Here is a 19,163-nt window from a genome sequence, read left to right as displayed (position 1 = left end):
TTGTTCCTCCAAACTCATTTGTGTATTTTAGAACATTATCAACGATGTCACTTCACAATAATCTCTTATTGTCCCTGAACACAACCTAAAAACCACATTATAGAGGAAATTAGTGAGCAAATCCTTTTTATTGCAATGTTAACGCACTCTTTTTGTCCGAACTTAGACTGTAGAGTGGGAAGAGTGGAGAGACTCTGTCAGTCATCAGTCTGCTGCTGCTTCAGCTCATGATGATGATGATGATGATGATGGTAGCTGTGCGCCTCTGGATGACCTCCTCCGCTGAATCACAGCTTTCCAGGCGCTTGAAATGGATGCTGCTTCTTATCACTCAGGCGACAGAGGGGAGTGATCGATTAATTACCCGAGCTCATGTAATTAACGAGCACGAGGAAGGATACACTCGGAACCCCCTCCGCGAGGCAGTTACCGTAGTTTACGTCCTCGATCAGGATTTTGCCAGCTCCAGGTTTATGAAGCCCCCTCTCTCAATATATAGAGAGATAGATCCTCAGAATGAAGGATGGCCTGCTGTGAGTGAAACTAATACTAAACATAGAAACGGATCTAAATCCTTGTAGGCTACACATCTGTGTGTGTGTGTGTAAATGTCTGCAGACTGTGCAGCTACTTCTTACAAAGAAACATTTTAAGCTCACAAGACACACAACGGGACGTGTTGGCAATGACGCGTTTGTGTGTGTGTGCGCGCAGCAGCAGTCTCCAGAAGAGGAGCAGAAATCAATTACAATTATTCTCTGTTGACAATGTAATTAAACTCAAGGCGGCGACTAATACACTCGCTTCAGCCTCTTATCTGGAACGGACGGAGATTTACAAGCGGAGGGAGCGCAGCATGCATAGTAAGTGACGGGCCCCGAATGGGACTGCGTGTCCGGGTGTGACTACACTGATCCCAGCAGGGCAGCCTGCCTCAAACCTCCTAAGCTGTCGTGAAATCAGCGCAGGTTAGAATGCAAGAGACTAAATACACGATTTTAAAGGGGGGGGAAAAACACAAATTATCTGTAGACAAAAAAATCCTTTATCAGTTTATTTGAGCACATCTGTGGAGTTTAACTGAAGGCTTTACAACAAGCTATAAGTGCTGATGATTACTGTGTGTTGTATAATTCTGAATAATGCCGCAGTAATACTAACACTCAAAATTATAATAATAGGCCCCTAAATACCTTTATTGCCCCTTTTCAAGCATCCAGCCAAACAACAGTGTTGCTTGGCAACGATGGACACCCCTATGTTTCATTTAATAATCAAGGCCTGTGCTATTATTTAACTTTATTAAGCTAAAAAAATAATAATTTCCGTCTAGCTACAGTGTCATTTTTGTAAAATCAGCTCCCCTCCCTTGACGTGGAGTGTGTTTGTGTGTTTAGTTTCTTCCATCGTGTGTATTTGTTTACTATTTAAACCTAAACCTGATACAATTTTTATTACAATTAAAATAGCATTAAGTAGTCAGACAAAAGAGATCTCGTCTTTAGTTTCTGAAAATTGTCCACACACTTCCACAGGCCATGCGTTGTTCGTTTGGACAGTAATAGGCTGTATATGCGCAATGCAGTGTTTTAGAATCTACAGTATGGCACCTTTCCCCCCTCCTTCTCTCCGCTGTCACTGCTTCCAGTGCAAGCTCCAGTGGTCGCTTCTAACACACGTGACTTAATAAAAAAACTCCTTCTTGCGTAGGACTTTAACAAATGAGTAGCTTTATAAAGACCTCGCCCACTTTTTTTTATTTGATCAATGCTCCTATTGGTGACGCACGAAGGAACGTATAGAGCCTGGAGGCGTTGTGCGTAAAAGCCGCTAAGTGGAAAAACTATTTATAGCACATCTATTTATGGTCTGTTTTTATGTAACCTATGCGCCTTTTCAAAAAGTCTAATTATGTGTGCGATTGTTGATAATGTGACAACAATTATGGCAGCAATTGTTTCTTTAACTTAAACTTCTAATTCAGAAATAAAAAACACTCTTTCAGCCCTTTCCAGGCCTGAAAGTTGAGGGTTAAAGTAAGTTTTGCCAATGAAAAAAAGACCCTGATGTAGCTACTGTAATTGTAACTGTACCAGAGAGTCCCAACTCAGCACATTGCAAACATTATTTAGACCTGTGTGCACTCTGGTTGGTTAGATCTTCTCCAATAATCGCCTAAACCTAGAAATCTTTATCCCAAACGAGGTGTGTGAGAGAGATCATGTGGGGGGTGTATGTGTGTGTAAGCATTCTACACATCCCCAGAGACAAGTGTATTAATCAGCTTTGGAAAGGTCCGTCCAGTGCTCACGCATGCAACGTGCGTAACCAGAACACACGATTCACGCACGTATACACACACGCGCCCCTTTTCGTCTTGGCTCCGGATGTCCCTTTAAAAATCCGAATCCAAGGCCAAAGATTTATCAAACTCCTATTATCAAGAAAATGTCACGCGAAGGGCACCTTGCTCTGCACTGACGCAAACTCCGGTCTTTCCCACGGAGCTATAGAAAAAGCTTTGCACTTGGGTGTTTTACGCGGCAACAACCGGTCCGCTTCCAGTCCGCTCCTCGTCTTTTTACAGCTGTTTTCAGCCTGCCAGCAGAGCTCTGCAAAAACATGGTAAGTTCCCGAAAACACCTCTTTCTGCTCTTTTCTCACTCTTGGCTTCATCTTTGGTACCAACCTGCTTTACTTTCATGTTAATGTAAAAGCACTGTTTTAATTCGGATTGTTGGTGCGCCTGCACATGCTTGCACTGTCCGTGGTTATTAGAACTTTCTTTACTATTTCTTGCTTTAACACCACCTTGTGTTTTCTCTGTGGACGCATGCACTGTGGATTTAAACATGTTTTAGCTGTTTTTATATTTGTTTATTCATTTTCTACACATTTAAAACAACTCTAGCTTATTTTATTCTCACTTAATTAATTAAGACTACAACTAAGCTTTAATCAGTCAGTATATTTATATGTATATTTATAATCTGGAGGATTTTCCGGTTACTTTCCCGTCCCCCCCTCCCCTCAAAGTTAAATTTCAGGGAGTCATTTGTAATGCTTTCGCCCCGGGTCCGCTCACTGCTGTAACGCCGGTGATCTTGCATGCCTTCGGGGAGAGCGGAGCTACCGAGAGACCCGCAGCAGCTTGTCTATTGCCCATAAAAATCAGTGGATGTGTGTGGCTGAATGACACGAGGGGGAAATGGGGCGTAAAATTAAAGAATCTTGCAGAAAGCGAGAATTGGAGACGCAAAGCAACCCCCTCCCTCCAACACACACTCTCTCTCTCTGCATACACACACATACACACACACCCGGTAGACAGTGAGCTGAAACTATAGAGGAGCCAGAGCCAGAACACGCTGCAGAAAGATTTCTGTGTTAAATTCCCAGAGCAGACATGGCTCTCTGCTGCGGCAGCCTCAGAGCTTCACGGTTTCTGCCGTTCTGCTGGTTTTTGTCTCGCTGATCTGTCACTGCCCATGTTTCCAGGATTTCTCTGACCAGAGAGGAGACATGGCCAAACAGCCGGTCAGCGCTCCCACCGGCTACATCCCGACGCAGCACCCTGACGGAGCTGCGGGACTTACAAACAAACCGGACAACACGGCTGCGTGCCCCGCGCCTGCCCCTCACCATCACCCGGCGCCGCAGCCACCGGCTCCTTGCAACGAGAGCAAAACTTTTTGTCCCATGGAAAATAAACCGGGAGAACCGGACAGCAATAAAGAATACGGGACGTTTAAAAGCACTGCTCCAGCTGTCCCTGGATCCGTGGCCGCCAATTCGGCCTTCAGGAAGGATTCCGTTGGTGCGGCCCGCGGGGGGTCCGCCCAGTATGGCGACCCGATCCGGGCCACCACGGAGCAGAACAACGCCACGGGCAACTGGACGGCTATGAGCCAGACCACCATCATACTGGGAACAGATGGGAACACGTCTGTTCAGCCTGGAACCCTGGCGGGGGTAAGTGAGCTAAATGAACCGTTTCCTTGACGGAGAGCGGCTGGTCTGAGAGCCATGGGGGCTGCAGGTGTGGTGTGGAGGTCTCAGTGTGTCGCTGATAAGATAGCTGAGTGGATTAACCCGCTGCCTCCAAACATGGAAGGTGCAAACCCCCCTGGAAGCGTCACGCAGACCTATGGTAGACCAGGGCTGTTGACTGAGAGCCTGTGGAGCTTTGTGTGTCCTTTAACAGGCTGTGTAGTTTGTGGTTTTGTCGCTGCGCTGATGCGTAAAAACTGCACTTTTTAGGCCATTTCAGTGGACTGCGCTCTATACATGTAGGAAAATGTGTCTTCTCAGTGATGCTCATATGTCCTCCTTGTACTAAGGCAATGATAGTGCTTCATGTACCTGCACAGAGTGCTGACCGGCTTTAAATTGTGCAGTCAAACCACGTGTGAAAAATAAAAACCCAAACTCTAGATGTAGAATTGTTGAATGTAGAGTTTTGGGTGGACTCTGTCTGAATCCCTCTGCACCAGGTCTGATCAAAACTTTTCAGAATCGCTTATGTTTGGTATACATCAGGGAAATAAAATGAAAGTGGATCAGCACCAGGCTACATATTAGTCTCGCTTGGTTTTTGCGCACAGTCATATGGTTGATGATAAAGAGAAGTGGATCATACTCTCGCGGTGTTTTCGGCAGTCCCTGCTCCCAGCAGGCGCACTTGGTATAGCCCAGAAGCCCAGGTGTTATCCGGCTGATAGACAGCACTGTACTACATGAGACTGCGGATAGAATCCCAATCCCCGCGAGGGGTACCCCCACCTACCCTGCACACAAGCTCTCTCTCTCACACACACACACGCATCCCCATGCTTTGTGTTGTTTACACCGATCTGAATGTTCCTGCAGTCTGTTTAATGAATGTGCTCAGTAAGATCCTGCGGCGCAGCTGTATTTACGCATTTTTGTTGTTTAATTTTTTTATATATGTGAATTTTATTATGTCATTTAAATGAGGGTTGGTGGAAATGATGGGTCTAGGTATAGCTGAGGTTGCGTTTAAATCGAATTATGATGGTTAAACAAGTGATGATACAGTATACATCCACAAATTGGTGAAGGCAGGAGTAACTGCACTCAGAACGGGATCGGTTCTCCTTTAGGAGATCTTAGCTATATTATAGATACATATAAAAGTGTTGTCTCTATTAAAAGTGCTAATACTGAGCATTTTATTAGGCCATTTATGAAAAATTATGAATTAAGGAGATTTGAAATTATGAAAAAAGCAGAGAAATCTTAAAAAAGTGAGTTCTGGTGAGTGGACTTCACATTCTTAGTGGTACCGTTCAGACCAAATATAGAGAATGAACCAATGTGTCTTTTATTTTCTTCTTAGGTCGACGATGATGATGATGATGAAGGGGGAGATGAGAATAAGGCCAGAGGAAACTGGTCCAATAAACTGGATTTTATTCTGTCCATGGTGGGATATGCGGTGGGGCTGGGAAACGTGTGGAGGTTTCCTTATCTTGCCTTCCAAAATGGTGGAGGTAAAAGTTCTGGGTCAAATATTTTATGATTCCCGAAGAAATAAATGAAAAATCAGTTCAGTAAATCGAGCTGGATTATTTCCTATTTCCCTCTTCTTCTTAGGCCTGAATGCTTTTTCTTAAAAATGAGTTAAAATGGCGCATAGAAAAAAATATTGTTCTTATTGTTTGCTTAAAAATGCGTCTTTGTAACATGACAATTGTCCAAAAATAACGTTTTTATTAATTAATCTGCGCATCGTATTTTTATTTATTTATCTTAATTATTATTGTTATTTTTATTGTTAATATTTTGGAGTTTTCGTGCCGGTTTCCGGCTCTTAAACTGCGCTCTGTTCAGCCTGATGTTTAATTCCCTTCCAGGAGCTTTTTTGATCCCCTACCTGACCATGTTGGGCATCGCCGGGATCCCAATCTTTTTACTGGAGGTTTCCCTGGGCCAGTTTGCCAGCCAGGGGCCCGTCTCAGTTTGGAAATGCATCCCAGCTCTGCAAGGTAAAAAAAAAAAAAAAAAGAATAATAATAATGAAAATAAAAAAAACTGGGACTACCAATTAAAATGAAATCAAATTCAAAAATAAAACACTTTTTTTTATCATGACGAGTTCTCCACTTTCCTTAAGAGTAATTTATATATTTCGTCTCATTTATTTATTTTAGGTTGCGGGATTGCCATGTTGATAATATCTGTCTTGATAGCCATATACTATAATATTATAATGTGCTGGACACTGTACTACCTGTTCGCTTCGTTGAAGGGCTCACTGCCATGGGCTAACTGTAGGAATGAGTGGAACACGTTGGAATGTAAGGACAAAGACATGCTGCTGTTAGGTAAGACACACAACTATCTATACACACACACACTCACACACTTACACCAAAAGCACCTCTCTCTCTCCACAATGCGCAATGCGTCATGACTCCCTCAGCTGAAGTGTCCTGCAGTATAATGAATCCTGACCTGTGATCTCTGCGGTGTTTTCACTCTCAGAAACACTTTAAACTATAGGAGCACCTCATTAATCTACTCCATGCATTTATAATGAAGCAGGCTGGAGGAGGAGGGCCTCAGTCTGACGGATTACTGTCAGAAATATAGCCGCTTTATTTATTTGACTCTTTGTGTGTGTGATAATGTCAGATTGTAGCATTGTTTTATCCTTTAAAGCTGGAGCAGTCTATGCTGGAGTGATTTTTTTTAATGATAAAATTGTCAGAAACATGTTAATGCATTAGCTCGGAGGCGTTTGTCGTCGATCTGCTTCGAACAAAAGTCGAAATTGTGCTCGTTTTGCGTAAAATTTGCCTTCAGCAATTCTGTGAAATCAGCACAAAAACTGCTTGCTTGACAAATTTACTGTACAGACTGAGCTGCTGCAGTGCTGCAGTGAGCCCGAGGTTGACCCCTGCTGGCCGCACCGAGAACCACAGGCACATTCAGCACTGTAGTCTCTCTCTCTCTCTCTCTCATCACTGCAATTTAATGAATTTTGTCACTTATAATTTTTTAATCTCATGATTTATACATGTTTTAATGCAAAAAATGCATCAGAGAATGTTACATTTTAATGTTTATCTGTTAAAAAAAATTTTTAAACCTTATTTACAGATAAGATCTGTCTTGTTCTGTCTCTTAGTTAAATATTGAATTTAAGTGCAAATCAATGTTTTTTTGTCTGAATATTTGATTTTTTTAAAGAACAATATTACAGAATGAATTGATACAAAAGTGTGTTTGGCCTTTTCTGTGTGGTAAAAATATCAGAATAAAACGAACATTCTGTAAAATAACATCTAAAAAGAGCAACAGAAACTTAAAAAAAATCTAGGTGTACAACTGATTGGTCTGGTTGTCTGGTTGTCTCTGAGGATCCTCCTGTTGTGTCCCCCCTCTTCCTGTCAGGCCTCCATCTGTTCACCTTCACATCTCTTTCACTGTAAAAACCCTGTGTGGACAGACAGTAGAGAAGTTCTGTCCCACAGGCAGAGACTCTGCCAGTCTGTCTCTGGCTGACTTGTTGTGTTTGTCTTTAAATTGGAACAGACTCCTGCATCCTGCGGGACAGAAACATTACATCCATCAAGAACTCCACTTTCTGTCTGTCCGCAAACGCTGTGGGAAACCTGACCAAGTTGCTAAACATGACTGTGGACAGCAACAAGACCTACGTCAGTCCCAGTGAGGAGTACTTCAAGTGAGTGGCAGTCAGAAGATAAATATGAATAATAAAATGCATGTTGGTCTTGTTTTTAGTCTTACATGAATTAAATTCTATTGTGCACACATCAGCATTTTATTCATGTTATTAATCATATAATAAGTTTTATTGTTGAATTCACACCTGCAGGTACAATGTGTTGCACATATCTAAAGGAATTGAATATCCAGGAGACCTCCGCTGGCCTCTGGCAGGCTGCCTTTTCCTGGCCTGGCTCATCGTTTATGCCTCTTTAGCCAAAGGAATCAAGTCATCAGGAAAGGTAAAACCTGCACCTTCTGACCTCTTCCTCTGCATGCTGTGTGCAGCTCTGTCCAAAGCTGCACTCGGTTTCCGTCAGCTCCTTGTATTTTTCTCAAGGATAAAGGCGCCACCTAGTGGTAAATACCCATGATCTAGTGAAACTCTTTTCCCCTCATGTTATGTAATCCATATATGTAAAAATTCATAGCACCATCATAGTCCACGGAGTGGAAGTCTTCACACATATTCAAATGTTTTCATCACTCCAAATAGCTCAAACTAATTTCACTCAAGTATTTTTTTTTTAGATTTTTTTTTAAATACATCAGTCTTAGCCTTATGAATAACTTTAAAAAAAATATATAGTGTCTGGCCAGTATTTACTAATTATATTCTTACAAAAAAGACAATGTGCTGAATGTGGAATGTGTTGGAATGTGATCAGGAATCGGAGGCTGATAGAACGCCTGTACTCTGCTGCACTCTACTGGATGCAGGGATGATATGCAATGCAGCCAAGACAGAATGCAGTGTAGTCCCAGATCATAACATCAAAATTAAAAAAAATATATATCATTTAAATAAGCTGATACGTACATAAAGCAATTTCTCAAAATCATTGTGCTGCTATGTTGTGTTAATTGTGTAATAGTTTGCAAATATTGTTACACTATAAATAAATTGTAAAGGTGCATGCAAAAAGGAGCACGCCCACCCAGTTTGTTTGTGTGTGTGTGTGTGTGTCACCCTTCCTCATTTCTTCTTCTCTTGTCGTCTGTCTGTTCAGGTGGTTTATTTCACAGCCACATTTCCCTACGTAGTGCTGGTCATCCTTCTGATCAGAGGCGTGACCCTCCCCGGTGCCGCTGATGGCATCCTTTATTTTATCACACCAAAATGGGAGAAACTCAATGATGCAAAGGTATCTGACTTTAATGACTGAATTTAATTGCATATTCAGAAATACTGCACACAGTTTGGTTTTTTTTTGCTCTCCTTTTCTTGCTGCTTACCTGCAGCTCTTCCTTACCTTACCTTACCTTGCTCATCTTGCTCTTCCTCTCCTCCTCAGGTGTGGAAAGACGCAGCCACTCAGATCTTCTTCTCTCTGTCGGCTGCGTGGGGAGGGCTCATCACTCTCTCCTCCTACAATAAGTTTCACAATAACTGCTACAGGTAAACACTCAAAAGGTAAACCATGCTTCTGGCAAACAAATTCAAACTGTCACCACAGATGCATGATACTGTATCTGTATAATAAATGTCACTCTTTGCAGCCAGCAGATCAGTGTTTCCTTTTTTACCCCCTCAGAAATATTTAAATATGAATGATTAGTCATATTTGTATCAAGAGTGTTGATAGAAAATAAAAATCTAAACCCTAACTCACTACTAACAATGCTTAACATCTCTTAGCGCCCTGTATTTACAGACAGTTTTTATTCCTGCCACCAGATGTCACTGTTGGATCTCTTATCTGTGTGTATACATGACAGCAAAGTCCTGTATTTAAAAACATAGAGCATATATGTTTTTTTAAATATTGGAATACTCTTGCAGTTTGCTTATTTCTCCTTTGTCTTCTCTCTTTTTTTCTCTTCTGTTTTTCCTTTGCAGGGACACCATTATAGTGACATGTACAAACAGTGCCACCAGTATATTTGCTGGGTTTGTCATCTTCTCCGTCATTGGTTTCATGGCACATGAACTAAAGGTGCCAATTGAGAAGGTGGCAGATGAAGGTAAAACCGGCAGACTGGTGCTGCTCAGAGAAACACACCTGAACACATGTCATCCATCCATCTGCTGCGTATAGGTGTTCATATATGTGTGTGTGTGTGTGTCAGGTCCAGGCATAGCATTCGTGGTGTATCCAGAGGCTCTGACCAGGCTCCCCCTGTCTCCTTTCTGGGCAATTATCTTCTTCCTCATGCTTCTGACTCTTGGCCTGGATACCATGGTAATTATTGTGCACAGTGTTCTTGTGCTGCATGACCAGACTTACATGGTTCACATGTCGCCGTAATTGTAATTGTAATAATTTGAATAGTTTTTTTTTGCCACTTAAATGTGTAATAACACAGAAAGAACAATGTCTGTCTGAGCTGCCCTTTTGACTGAGACGGTGGAAATAACAGCGTTGACATTAAACATACTCTGCCACTAATTTAAATGTACATAACTTCAGGATGCTAAGATGAGATAAAAGTCATACTGATCGACCCTGAAATCACGCAGCTTCTGCTGTGACTGCGTGGAGTCTTAAAAGTTTTTCGAGTGTCGGTCTCTTGACTTTTGTTTTCTTCAAAGTAAACACTCAACTCTTGTAGCGCCATCAAGCAATGTATAAACAGACATTGACCCAATTAACATAATTACCCACGCGCGCCACCTGCTGTGACTGATTTCAGCTGAAGTGCTGCAGCTCTCCAGGTACTTGAACAGCGGGGGGGGTCTGTGTGATTGGAGTGAGTGAAGCTAAGCAGACTTTAATGTTTTTGCAAATGGCGAAGTAGTTTATGATTTTATTTTGAAGACATCCATTAAGACAATGTTTTTTTTTGCATTGAAATAGAAAACAGGAAGTAGTGTTGATTTAAAAAAAAAAAAAAAAACCTTATCCGACTTTATATGTATACATAGAGGCCTCTCCTGTGTGTTTTAGCATCTTTAAGGTATTTATTTTGGTTCAGTGCTGCCATCAATGTTTACTTTCAATAATCCCACCGTGGAACAAGCATGAAAATGCTGAAAATGAATGTGCTTCCTTTAACTAATCAGATCAATGAGTACCTGAAGAGGATGCATAACAACCCTTTGATCTTTGCAAGCTAGCGAATAGGATTCAGCAATATGCTAGACAGCCTGAAAAACTGACCTGGGATGACCCTCTTGTGGGCCCACCACCTGCACGGGGGTCCGTTAGCTGAGTGTGCACATGCGACAAAAATCCCTGTCTAAGGCCAACTGTACTAATACCAGAAACACTCATGAAAAAATAGTTTATGAACAGTAACAAGTGCTTCATATGTCATCGTCACTCCATCCAGAGAGGATGCTGATTGGTTCCACAAGAAGCCTGCAGATGGATTAGTGTGAGTCTGTGATCTCACAAATCTTGAAAGAATCCAGCTGCTTAAAGTTATGCATAGTTATTTCACTGCCCATAAAACAATGACCACTGCACTGAGCATAAAAACAGCTTTCCAGGAAACCTGTAGGTGGTGCATCCATCAATAAGGTTTTTTTTGTTGTTGTTGTTGTTGTACTCCTGACCTCATGCAGCCTTGGCAAACACAGGTTTAATGAACTCTCATTGTGTCAGTTACTGCACTGGCTGACTACTGATGTAACTTTAGTGAACACTTTGGTCTCAAGGATGTCTTTAAGGCCTCCAGGTACAATACTGGGAAAACAATTCCAGATAAAACTCCTCCAAGTGCATTGTGATGCTCCTGAGCTGAGTGGAGGAGAAGAGGGCACAGCGGTGCATTAAGACACAAGTCAACAGTAACAGTTAATGATGATGTTACTGTGGCTTGGCAGCAGCAGCTCAGAGGAGAGGGGCTGCTGGCTTTGTTGTAAAAAAGCAGCTCGGCAGTAATAGGCTTGGGATGTTGACGGGAAATTAGTTTTGGGAGCTCAAGAGGAAGAAGAGCGGAGGAGTGGCAGATAGCTTAGTGCCAGTGTGCTTCGACAGAATTCTCACGCATATGTGCACACTATACTCTCTCAATTTGCCTGTTTATATATTCACTGTCTTCCACATCCTGAGCCTCCATCTTACACTTCCTGTTGTCCAGACACTTGTCAGGTGTCCCCATCGTCAGCAAAATCCCTCGTACTTATTTGTTTTCAAAGTTTCTCCACCTCAGGATTAGAGCAATGTTCTTTATTTGTTTTGGAAATTAATGAAATTCCGTCCAAATGGATGAATGGAAAACAAATGCTTCACTACACTGGACCCTAAAGTTTTGACAGCAACAGCTGCTCTGATTCATAACGAGCTAGTCCTCCTGACTGGAGGCTTTACAGCTCAAATGCTTCTGCAACCAGGCAGTTTTTATAGCACTTTTCCTGCAGGTTAGTGCAATTTAAACAACACTAAAAGGGGTGTTTAAAAATAAATATAAGAGCAGTGCACGACCCTGGCTCAGGGGGCAGCAACATGACAAAAAAGCAAGTGAAATAAAACAAGACTTTACAACAGAACTAAGGGAAATTAAAGCTGCAAGCAGCATTACGGACCCTCGCACACCTTGCGATCCGAGGGGCCATCGCAGTCCCCTCTCCTATGCTCTTGTCTCCTATACTCTTCTGTCCTCTCATTTTCAGAGATGGACCCTGCTATGGCCGTATCATCCTGTTAGCATATATATCTGTTCAGACTGGGGTCCATAGCAGTACTATAAGATTTTGTCCACATTGCATGAAGTATGTTGGTGGTACTGCAGAAAACAAAGCAAGTTCCTTTGTAATGGCTAATGGTCAACTTTGAGGCCACGCCCCTGCCACACCGTAACACTTTTGAAAGAGTTTTGGATGCGTCTGTTCCCTATGGTGTCCTGAGTGGACACAGTGAATTTCAGCTCAATTGGATGAAGTATGCGAGACGTGAAAAGTTTTGTAGGAGGGTCACAAATCGCCAAAAATGGCCGCAAAATTTAAAATGGCGGACTTCCTGTGGGGTTTTGGGGGGGTGATACAAATTTCATAATCCTGTGTCAAACTGGCCAGAGGGGCTACACGTTAGGGGGCGCTATAGAGCCATTTTCCCATGTGCGATTCAAAAGTCGATGTCATGCGATCATTGAGGCGGAAAAAAAAATGAAAAATAATAATCCCTAGGGTTTCAATAGGGCTCTTGCACCGTTCGGTGCTCAGACCCTAATAATATATATTTCTAATTTCCAGCTCTTAAGTACTCAGGAGCAAACCTGACTTATCATTGAGTGACACTCAGAAACATATTTATTTCATGCAAATGTACATTTTTCTCTCTCCTCTCCATCCCGTCGTCCATCACCCATCATCTCCATCCCAGTTTGCCACCATTGAGACCATCGTGACCTCCGTGTCAGACGAGTTCCCCAAATACTTGAGGAAACACAAACCGCTCTTCACCTTGGTCTGCTGCGTCTGCTTCTTCATCCTCGGGTTCCCCATGATCACAGAGGTACAGTATGCACTACACTGTATGTGTCACTCAGCGGGAAAGCTTGAACACCCTGTGACTCTGCTGTGGATTAGCTGAGACTTTTATTTCTGCATGCAAGGCAAACTTGTGGCTGTCAGAGTTGAAGCTCGGTGAGTGGAACAATAGGATGAGTTTCAGTGAAATCCCCTTAGACAGCTTCAGAGTGCAAAATCCATAATAAATGCGGAGTTATATGTCATTTCTTATGATACATGTTGGTGTTGAAGTTACAACCACGTCAGAGGAGGAAGAAGTGAAGGAATGAGAGAGGCAGAATTATTGTGTTTGTAATGTTTTGTGTTGCAGAGTGGGATGTATATGCTGCAGCTGGTGGACACATTCGCAGCCTCCTATTCTTTGGTGATCATTGCTATCTTTGAGCTGGTGGGGATTTCCTATCTCTATGGTAAGTGCAAGAGCTGTCACATGACCTTTGTGAAGAACAGCTAGTGAACAGCTGAAATGTGAAGAACGGCTAGTGGCCACAAACAGCAATTTATATTCTTTATCTATATTTAATCAAAATGAGGGCAATAAAGAGTTGAAAATATACAGTTATATTAATATAGAACAATACATATTGATTGATATAATATATTATGGTGATGCAACGTTTACTTTTGCATGAATGTAAAAATTTGTAATGCTCAGTTGTTACTCCATCTGTGACCACTAGGGGGCTCTGTTGTAACGTACTGTGTGAGTCTCTCTCTCTCTCTCTCACACACACACACACTGAGGGTGAGCTCAGGTGTGTATCAGGAGGCTTTTAGCAGGAAGCCATGCAAACGGCTGTCCTCCAGTTTGTCAGAGCATCAGTACAGGTGACATATTGAAATGATTGTGTGACTCTGCCTCTTCATGTCACTCACTGTTAACCGTCAATATGGCAGAGGGATGAAGCCATCTGCTCCCTCACTTTTCTCAAGGATGACGGAAACCGATACACACACACACACACACACACACACACAGACACACACCTCTTTTTTAAAGGTTCTACTTAATCCTGGGTCATTCTCTGTGCCTCATCTTTCTGACTTTCTTTTATTTTATGTCTCTTCTTCTTCTTTCTTTGCAGGTCTGCAGAGGTTTTGTGAGGACATTGAAATGATGATTGGTTTCCAGCCAAACCGATTTTGGAGACTGTGCTGGGCCTTTGTGACTCCAACCATCCTGACGGTATATTTGTTTTGGCTCATCTCATTCCCTTGCTCAGACACACACACACACACACAGACATGTGCAACTTAAGATGTTTCCATTTTCACTGCCTCTTTTCAACTTCATTGATTTGCAATTGGAAAGGAACAGAGGAGAAATTGCTCCTGTTACTCTGAGATCGAAAATGATGTCTTCCTTTCTATTCCTGTCATGTCACCCATCCTCAAGTTGTTTGTGTTTTTTAAAATAGTAACATCCAAACACTTAAGGCTAAAAGTTATATCTTAAAGTCTTCTACATGGCTATTTATTTGTCATGTACTGTCTAGATCTGTACATTCAGAGGTTTGTAAGCTGGACACTGGCCAGCTGTAATGTTAGTCATTGTAATGGAAACCTCTGTACCTCCAAAGTAGAGGTGACGGTGACAAATGGAGCAGCAGTCCGGCCGGCTGGTCATCCTGCTCCTCTTGAGGGAGATCAGATTTCCTCTGGGAGCTCATTGATGCACAACCCCCGGCTAATCTATTTCTGTCTGACTCCTTTTTTTCCTTCCCTGTTTGTTTTCCATTTCTCCTCTTCTATTCTACTCCTTTTGCAGCCAAATTTGCTTTATAGATTTTTTCCACTCTGCCCCTTTTTTCTCTTCTCCCTGCACATATAACAAAACAGAAGGTCTCATTCTCACTCTCATCCATGCTTTTTCTTTAAAAGGGAACACAATGTGGAGTTCAGAACAGTTAAGTGGAAAGAATCTACCACACAGTCTGCTGAAAATTAATTACAGTTTACAAATGGAACAATGTGCCATTATAATGGTATTTTCCACTGTTGATAGTGAGCCTTCTTTCTTAGATTGGGTGAGTATGAGGCATTGACAGGAGCAGAAGTTCGAGCATCTATTTAGGAGTTCCCTGCGTGCCTCCCTTCAGAGGTGTACAAGACATGGCCATCTGAACAGATATGTAAAGGCTGACTCTGGAGGGAGTACACCTCCATGCTGGCTGGAAGCAGATGGAGATGGAGAGGTCTAAGTGTGTGATTTAGAGGATAGCAATACAGATTTGTATGAGCCGGCAATCAACTGGTTGGTTTAGCCTCACCTGTCAATTAACATCACGTTACATCCACTCCTCCATCCTCCGCGATAATCCCATTACATCACTTCCTGCTGGTAAGAACTTCCGTTGAAGTCTATCTGACAACCTGTCACACTAAAAACTGACACTATGCTACCACCTTGGACATTGACACAGTTGATACCTGAGGTTCTGAAAAATTGCTACAACATCTGATCTGTACCTGTGGATCCGCTCAGTACTCTTGTAGCCACTGATGACATTGAGTGTACATTTCCTTAGTGTGTGTGTGTGTGTGTGCAGGGGATCCTGGGACTGAGTCTGTACCAGTGGAAAGTGATGACATATGAGGACTACACCTACCCCACCTGGTCCATGGTTATGGGCTGGCTGATGGTCATCTGCTCTGTCATCTGGATCCCCATCATGTTTGTCATTAAGATGCACCTGGCCCCCGGCACCATAATCGAGGTAATAATTGAAACGAAGCTGTGAGATTGTCACGTATGTTTTGTTTCTGTCTCCCACACACACACACACACACACACACAGTCTGAGAAATCAATAGTCTCATTCTTCGCTCATTAGCTGGGAAAGGCGAGCTGCCGGCTGAGTATTAATTTGAACATTTTTCTGGTTGTCTGGCAGGTTTCTTATAAATGCTCTGATTGATGATGATGATGATGATGATCGCAGCTTTCTGTCCTAACAGCGTCTCTGACAGCAGCCTTAATCAGCCGACTGTGCTCCATTTCAGCATTTTCATTTCTTTGTTTTGCTTGACCGTAATTAGCACATGATCAGCACAGGCTGCTGCAAACCAGTAACTTTATTTAATTTGAGCTTTTATTGTATTTAATCTGTCTCTACAGAATCTCAGAGTCACAAAAATATGAGAAACAAATAAGGGAGCCAGCTAACAATGTTGCTCTGATAATAACAGCCATGAATCTACATGTATAAACCCACTCTGTCTCCTCCTCCTCCTCCTCCTCCTGCAGCGTCTGAAGTTGGTCTGCTCCCCTCAGCCTGACTGGGGTCCTTTCCTGATGAAGCACCGTGGAGAACGCTACAAGAACATGATCGACCCTCTGGGAACCAACTCCCTGGGCCTCAAACTGCCTCCAAAGGACTTCCAGCTTGGCTCCTACCAGTAGCAGCCGCAGTGGCTGCATCCCTTTTAACTCCTGCAGGAGGCATTGAGAGTGGGGGATGCCTGCTTGCAGGCTATCTTTTCCTCCACCTCTTCGTCCCTCTCCTCCTCCTCCTCCTCCTCGCTCTCTTTCTTCTGCTCTGCACTTCACCCTCTATGCTTCCTCTCTTCCTCCCTTTATCACGGATGTGGAAGCAGCCCCCCCCTTCTTTTCCTCTTCTTCTAAGTCTTCACCATTAGCTCTCTTCTGTCAGGGAGGAGTGGCTGCTCAAGTGGAGTCGACTCTTCTGCTGCTGCTGCTGCTTCGTACTCGGTTAATGGGCTATCAATGCCTCCCACACATGACCACTGATTCCTCTAGAACCCTTCCCAGGGATCTTTATTCCAAGAGAAAAATCCTGTCATAAAATGACACAGCTCAGACTGCACTTGCAATATTAGACTCACCATAGCTGCTCTCTATGGAGTTATGTGTGTGTCTGTGTGTGTGTGTGTTGTGTGCCATCATATTTGTGTGTAGAAATAATGAATCATCTTGATGCAAGCAGACACAGGAAAACAAAAAGAAAATCGAGCGGCAGAAGAGAAAAAAAAAAAAAAAACGGTGCAACAAGCTTGGTGGGGATCAGCATCCGGTTCCATCTGTGTACAAAATTCCACCAGCTACACAAATAATATCAACTGCCTGCAAGAAAAAAAAAAACAAAAAAAAACAAAACACAGTATGCTCTGTTATCACATTTAGTTGCTACCCAGCAGTATATATGTATATTCATACCAGCTAATGTTCACTTGCTCTCTTGCTTTGTCAAAAATAGATTACAAGATCTGCAATTTGTGCCTCCTACGTCCCAGTAGAGTAGCGAATGCATCCTGATTACCACTTTCAGTATATACACTTTGGCCTTGGATGGCTCTGCAGTATGATAAAAGCTTGGGTCTATTTTTCCTCTTGGAACCCGAGGGACCATTTGTAATACCCTCTCTCTCCCTCTCTCTCTTTGTCTATTTATTAAGTTGTGCTCCTGTTGTATTAGAATGTAAAGTAGCACATTCGTAGCATAGGAAACCACTAGAGTAGTCTATCCTTCCTTCAGTAGGTGATAATGTGGCCATTTAATATTTTTAAGTCCCAAAAATTAGACCTAATATTCACGCTCTGTGCATATATTTTAGATGTGTATTTACCACTGTATGTGTTGTCTGTGATAACCTCCTTAGAAATGTACCTCACAGCAGAAGTGTATCAATATAAAACATATATAAATATATATACCCTCCAGCAGAGGACAGAGCTAGCAAGACAGAGATTGAGAGTGTGTGTGTGTGTGTTAATGTCTCCCCTCTTGCTAGCTGTGTTAATATTTTGTACAATGTGATTACCCTCAAGTAGTAAGCGTGTGTGTGTGTGTGTGTGTGTGTTGTCACGTCTTCACGATGTTAGGAGCAGCTGCTGTGTGTGAGCAGATGAAGATTAGAGTAGAAAATGGCCTCCTTCTATCCTGGAAGTGTACTTTGTCTCTTGTTGTTTGTGGTAGAGCTCTGGAGACCTCTTTGTCATTTCAGACTTATGCCTCTTGCTTCTCTGTGTGTCCTCATGAAAACAGGGTCTCAGGTATACTTGGATTCCCTCAGACTACTCTGGGTAGTTGTAGGAATAGTATAGCACTCAGTGCACAGAAATCAGACAGTATAGAGCCACTTTAGTGCTTAATCTAGCAGTGTGCAGGAGTGTGGTGCAAAAGATTTGAATCAAAATATCACTTTTTGATGATGTGTGCAGCACCACTTTGCTTTTTTGGCTGCTTTGATGCACCTTGTAACGATTATAGAGGATGTATGGATGACTTATTTGGTTTTGACCATCTGCGTGCGGGGCTAAATCTAGTATTGCTATTCTAATTAAACGAAAAACTAAAAAAAAACTAAAAAACATTTAGAAGTCTAATTGGCTTGGTTGATGCTTCAGTGAGTTGAATTCACATATGCAGGTAAAATTACAAGCTTTCAGCCACGTTGTGGTCCCTCCTTGCACACACTCTATAGTTGTTTTACTGTCATTTACCACATAATTCCCTTTAAATCCTGCTGTTAAACTATCAGCGGCACAAAATGAGCCACTGTCAGAATGTTCCTGGGGACATGAAAGTCATCTCCAGATGTAATGCCACAACAGCCTGAAGAAAAAAAGGTCCGGTGCAGCTCGGCAGGTGGTCACGCTGCCTCTGCAGCCTCTCCAAACGCAACATGACTGGCAGCCAGCTTTTACCGAGAAATTACCTTTAAAGTTACCAACCTGTATCCACTCAGAAGCAATTAGTCCTTCCCACACTTTGGCACATGTTGCCACAAAGTCCTGATTACACTTTTAACACTGCAGGCTTGAGTGTGAAGGTGGTGTGCAGGTATGGATGCAATAACAGTCGCTAAGAGTTTAAGGGTGTCTCTAACTATTTCTCTAAGCCATGTCTTTACACGAAAAAACAGCAGCACAGGTACGATTCAAGAGGCCATATGGTTTGAAAACAAAACAGAATCAGTTAATGAGCACAAATACCCTGGTGTTAATAGCTTGCTTGCGATATACTGTGTT

General features: G+C 42.5%; 1 protein-coding gene across 1 annotated transcript; it reads left to right on the top strand.

Moving 5' to 3' along the window:
* Positions 1–2,512: 2,512 nt before the first annotated feature.
* On the top strand, positions 2,513–17,325 carry slc6a5 (solute carrier family 6 member 5). The gene is made up of 16 exons (XM_028401211.1): positions 2,513–2,625; positions 3,499–3,972; positions 5,360–5,513; positions 5,877–6,008; positions 6,174–6,347; positions 7,561–7,711; positions 7,865–7,997; positions 8,766–8,900; positions 9,051–9,154; positions 9,596–9,720; positions 9,826–9,938; positions 13,023–13,154; positions 13,482–13,581; positions 14,257–14,357; positions 15,721–15,888; positions 16,419–17,325. Exons 1-16 carry the CDS (start codon positions 2,623–2,625, stop codon positions 16,572–16,574), a joined length of 2,355 nt encoding a protein of 784 aa, XP_028257012.1. The 5' UTR covers positions 2,513–2,622; the 3' UTR covers positions 16,575–17,325.
* The last annotated feature ends 1,838 nt before the right edge of the window (positions 17,326–19,163 follow it).

The sequence above is a fragment of the Parambassis ranga genome, chromosome 3 (genome assembly GCF_900634625.1).
Source record: "Parambassis ranga chromosome 3, fParRan2.1, whole genome shotgun sequence".
Lineage (NCBI taxonomy): Eukaryota > Metazoa > Chordata > Actinopteri > Ambassidae > Parambassis > Parambassis ranga.
This window is presented reverse-complemented; position numbering and strand designations above follow the sequence as displayed.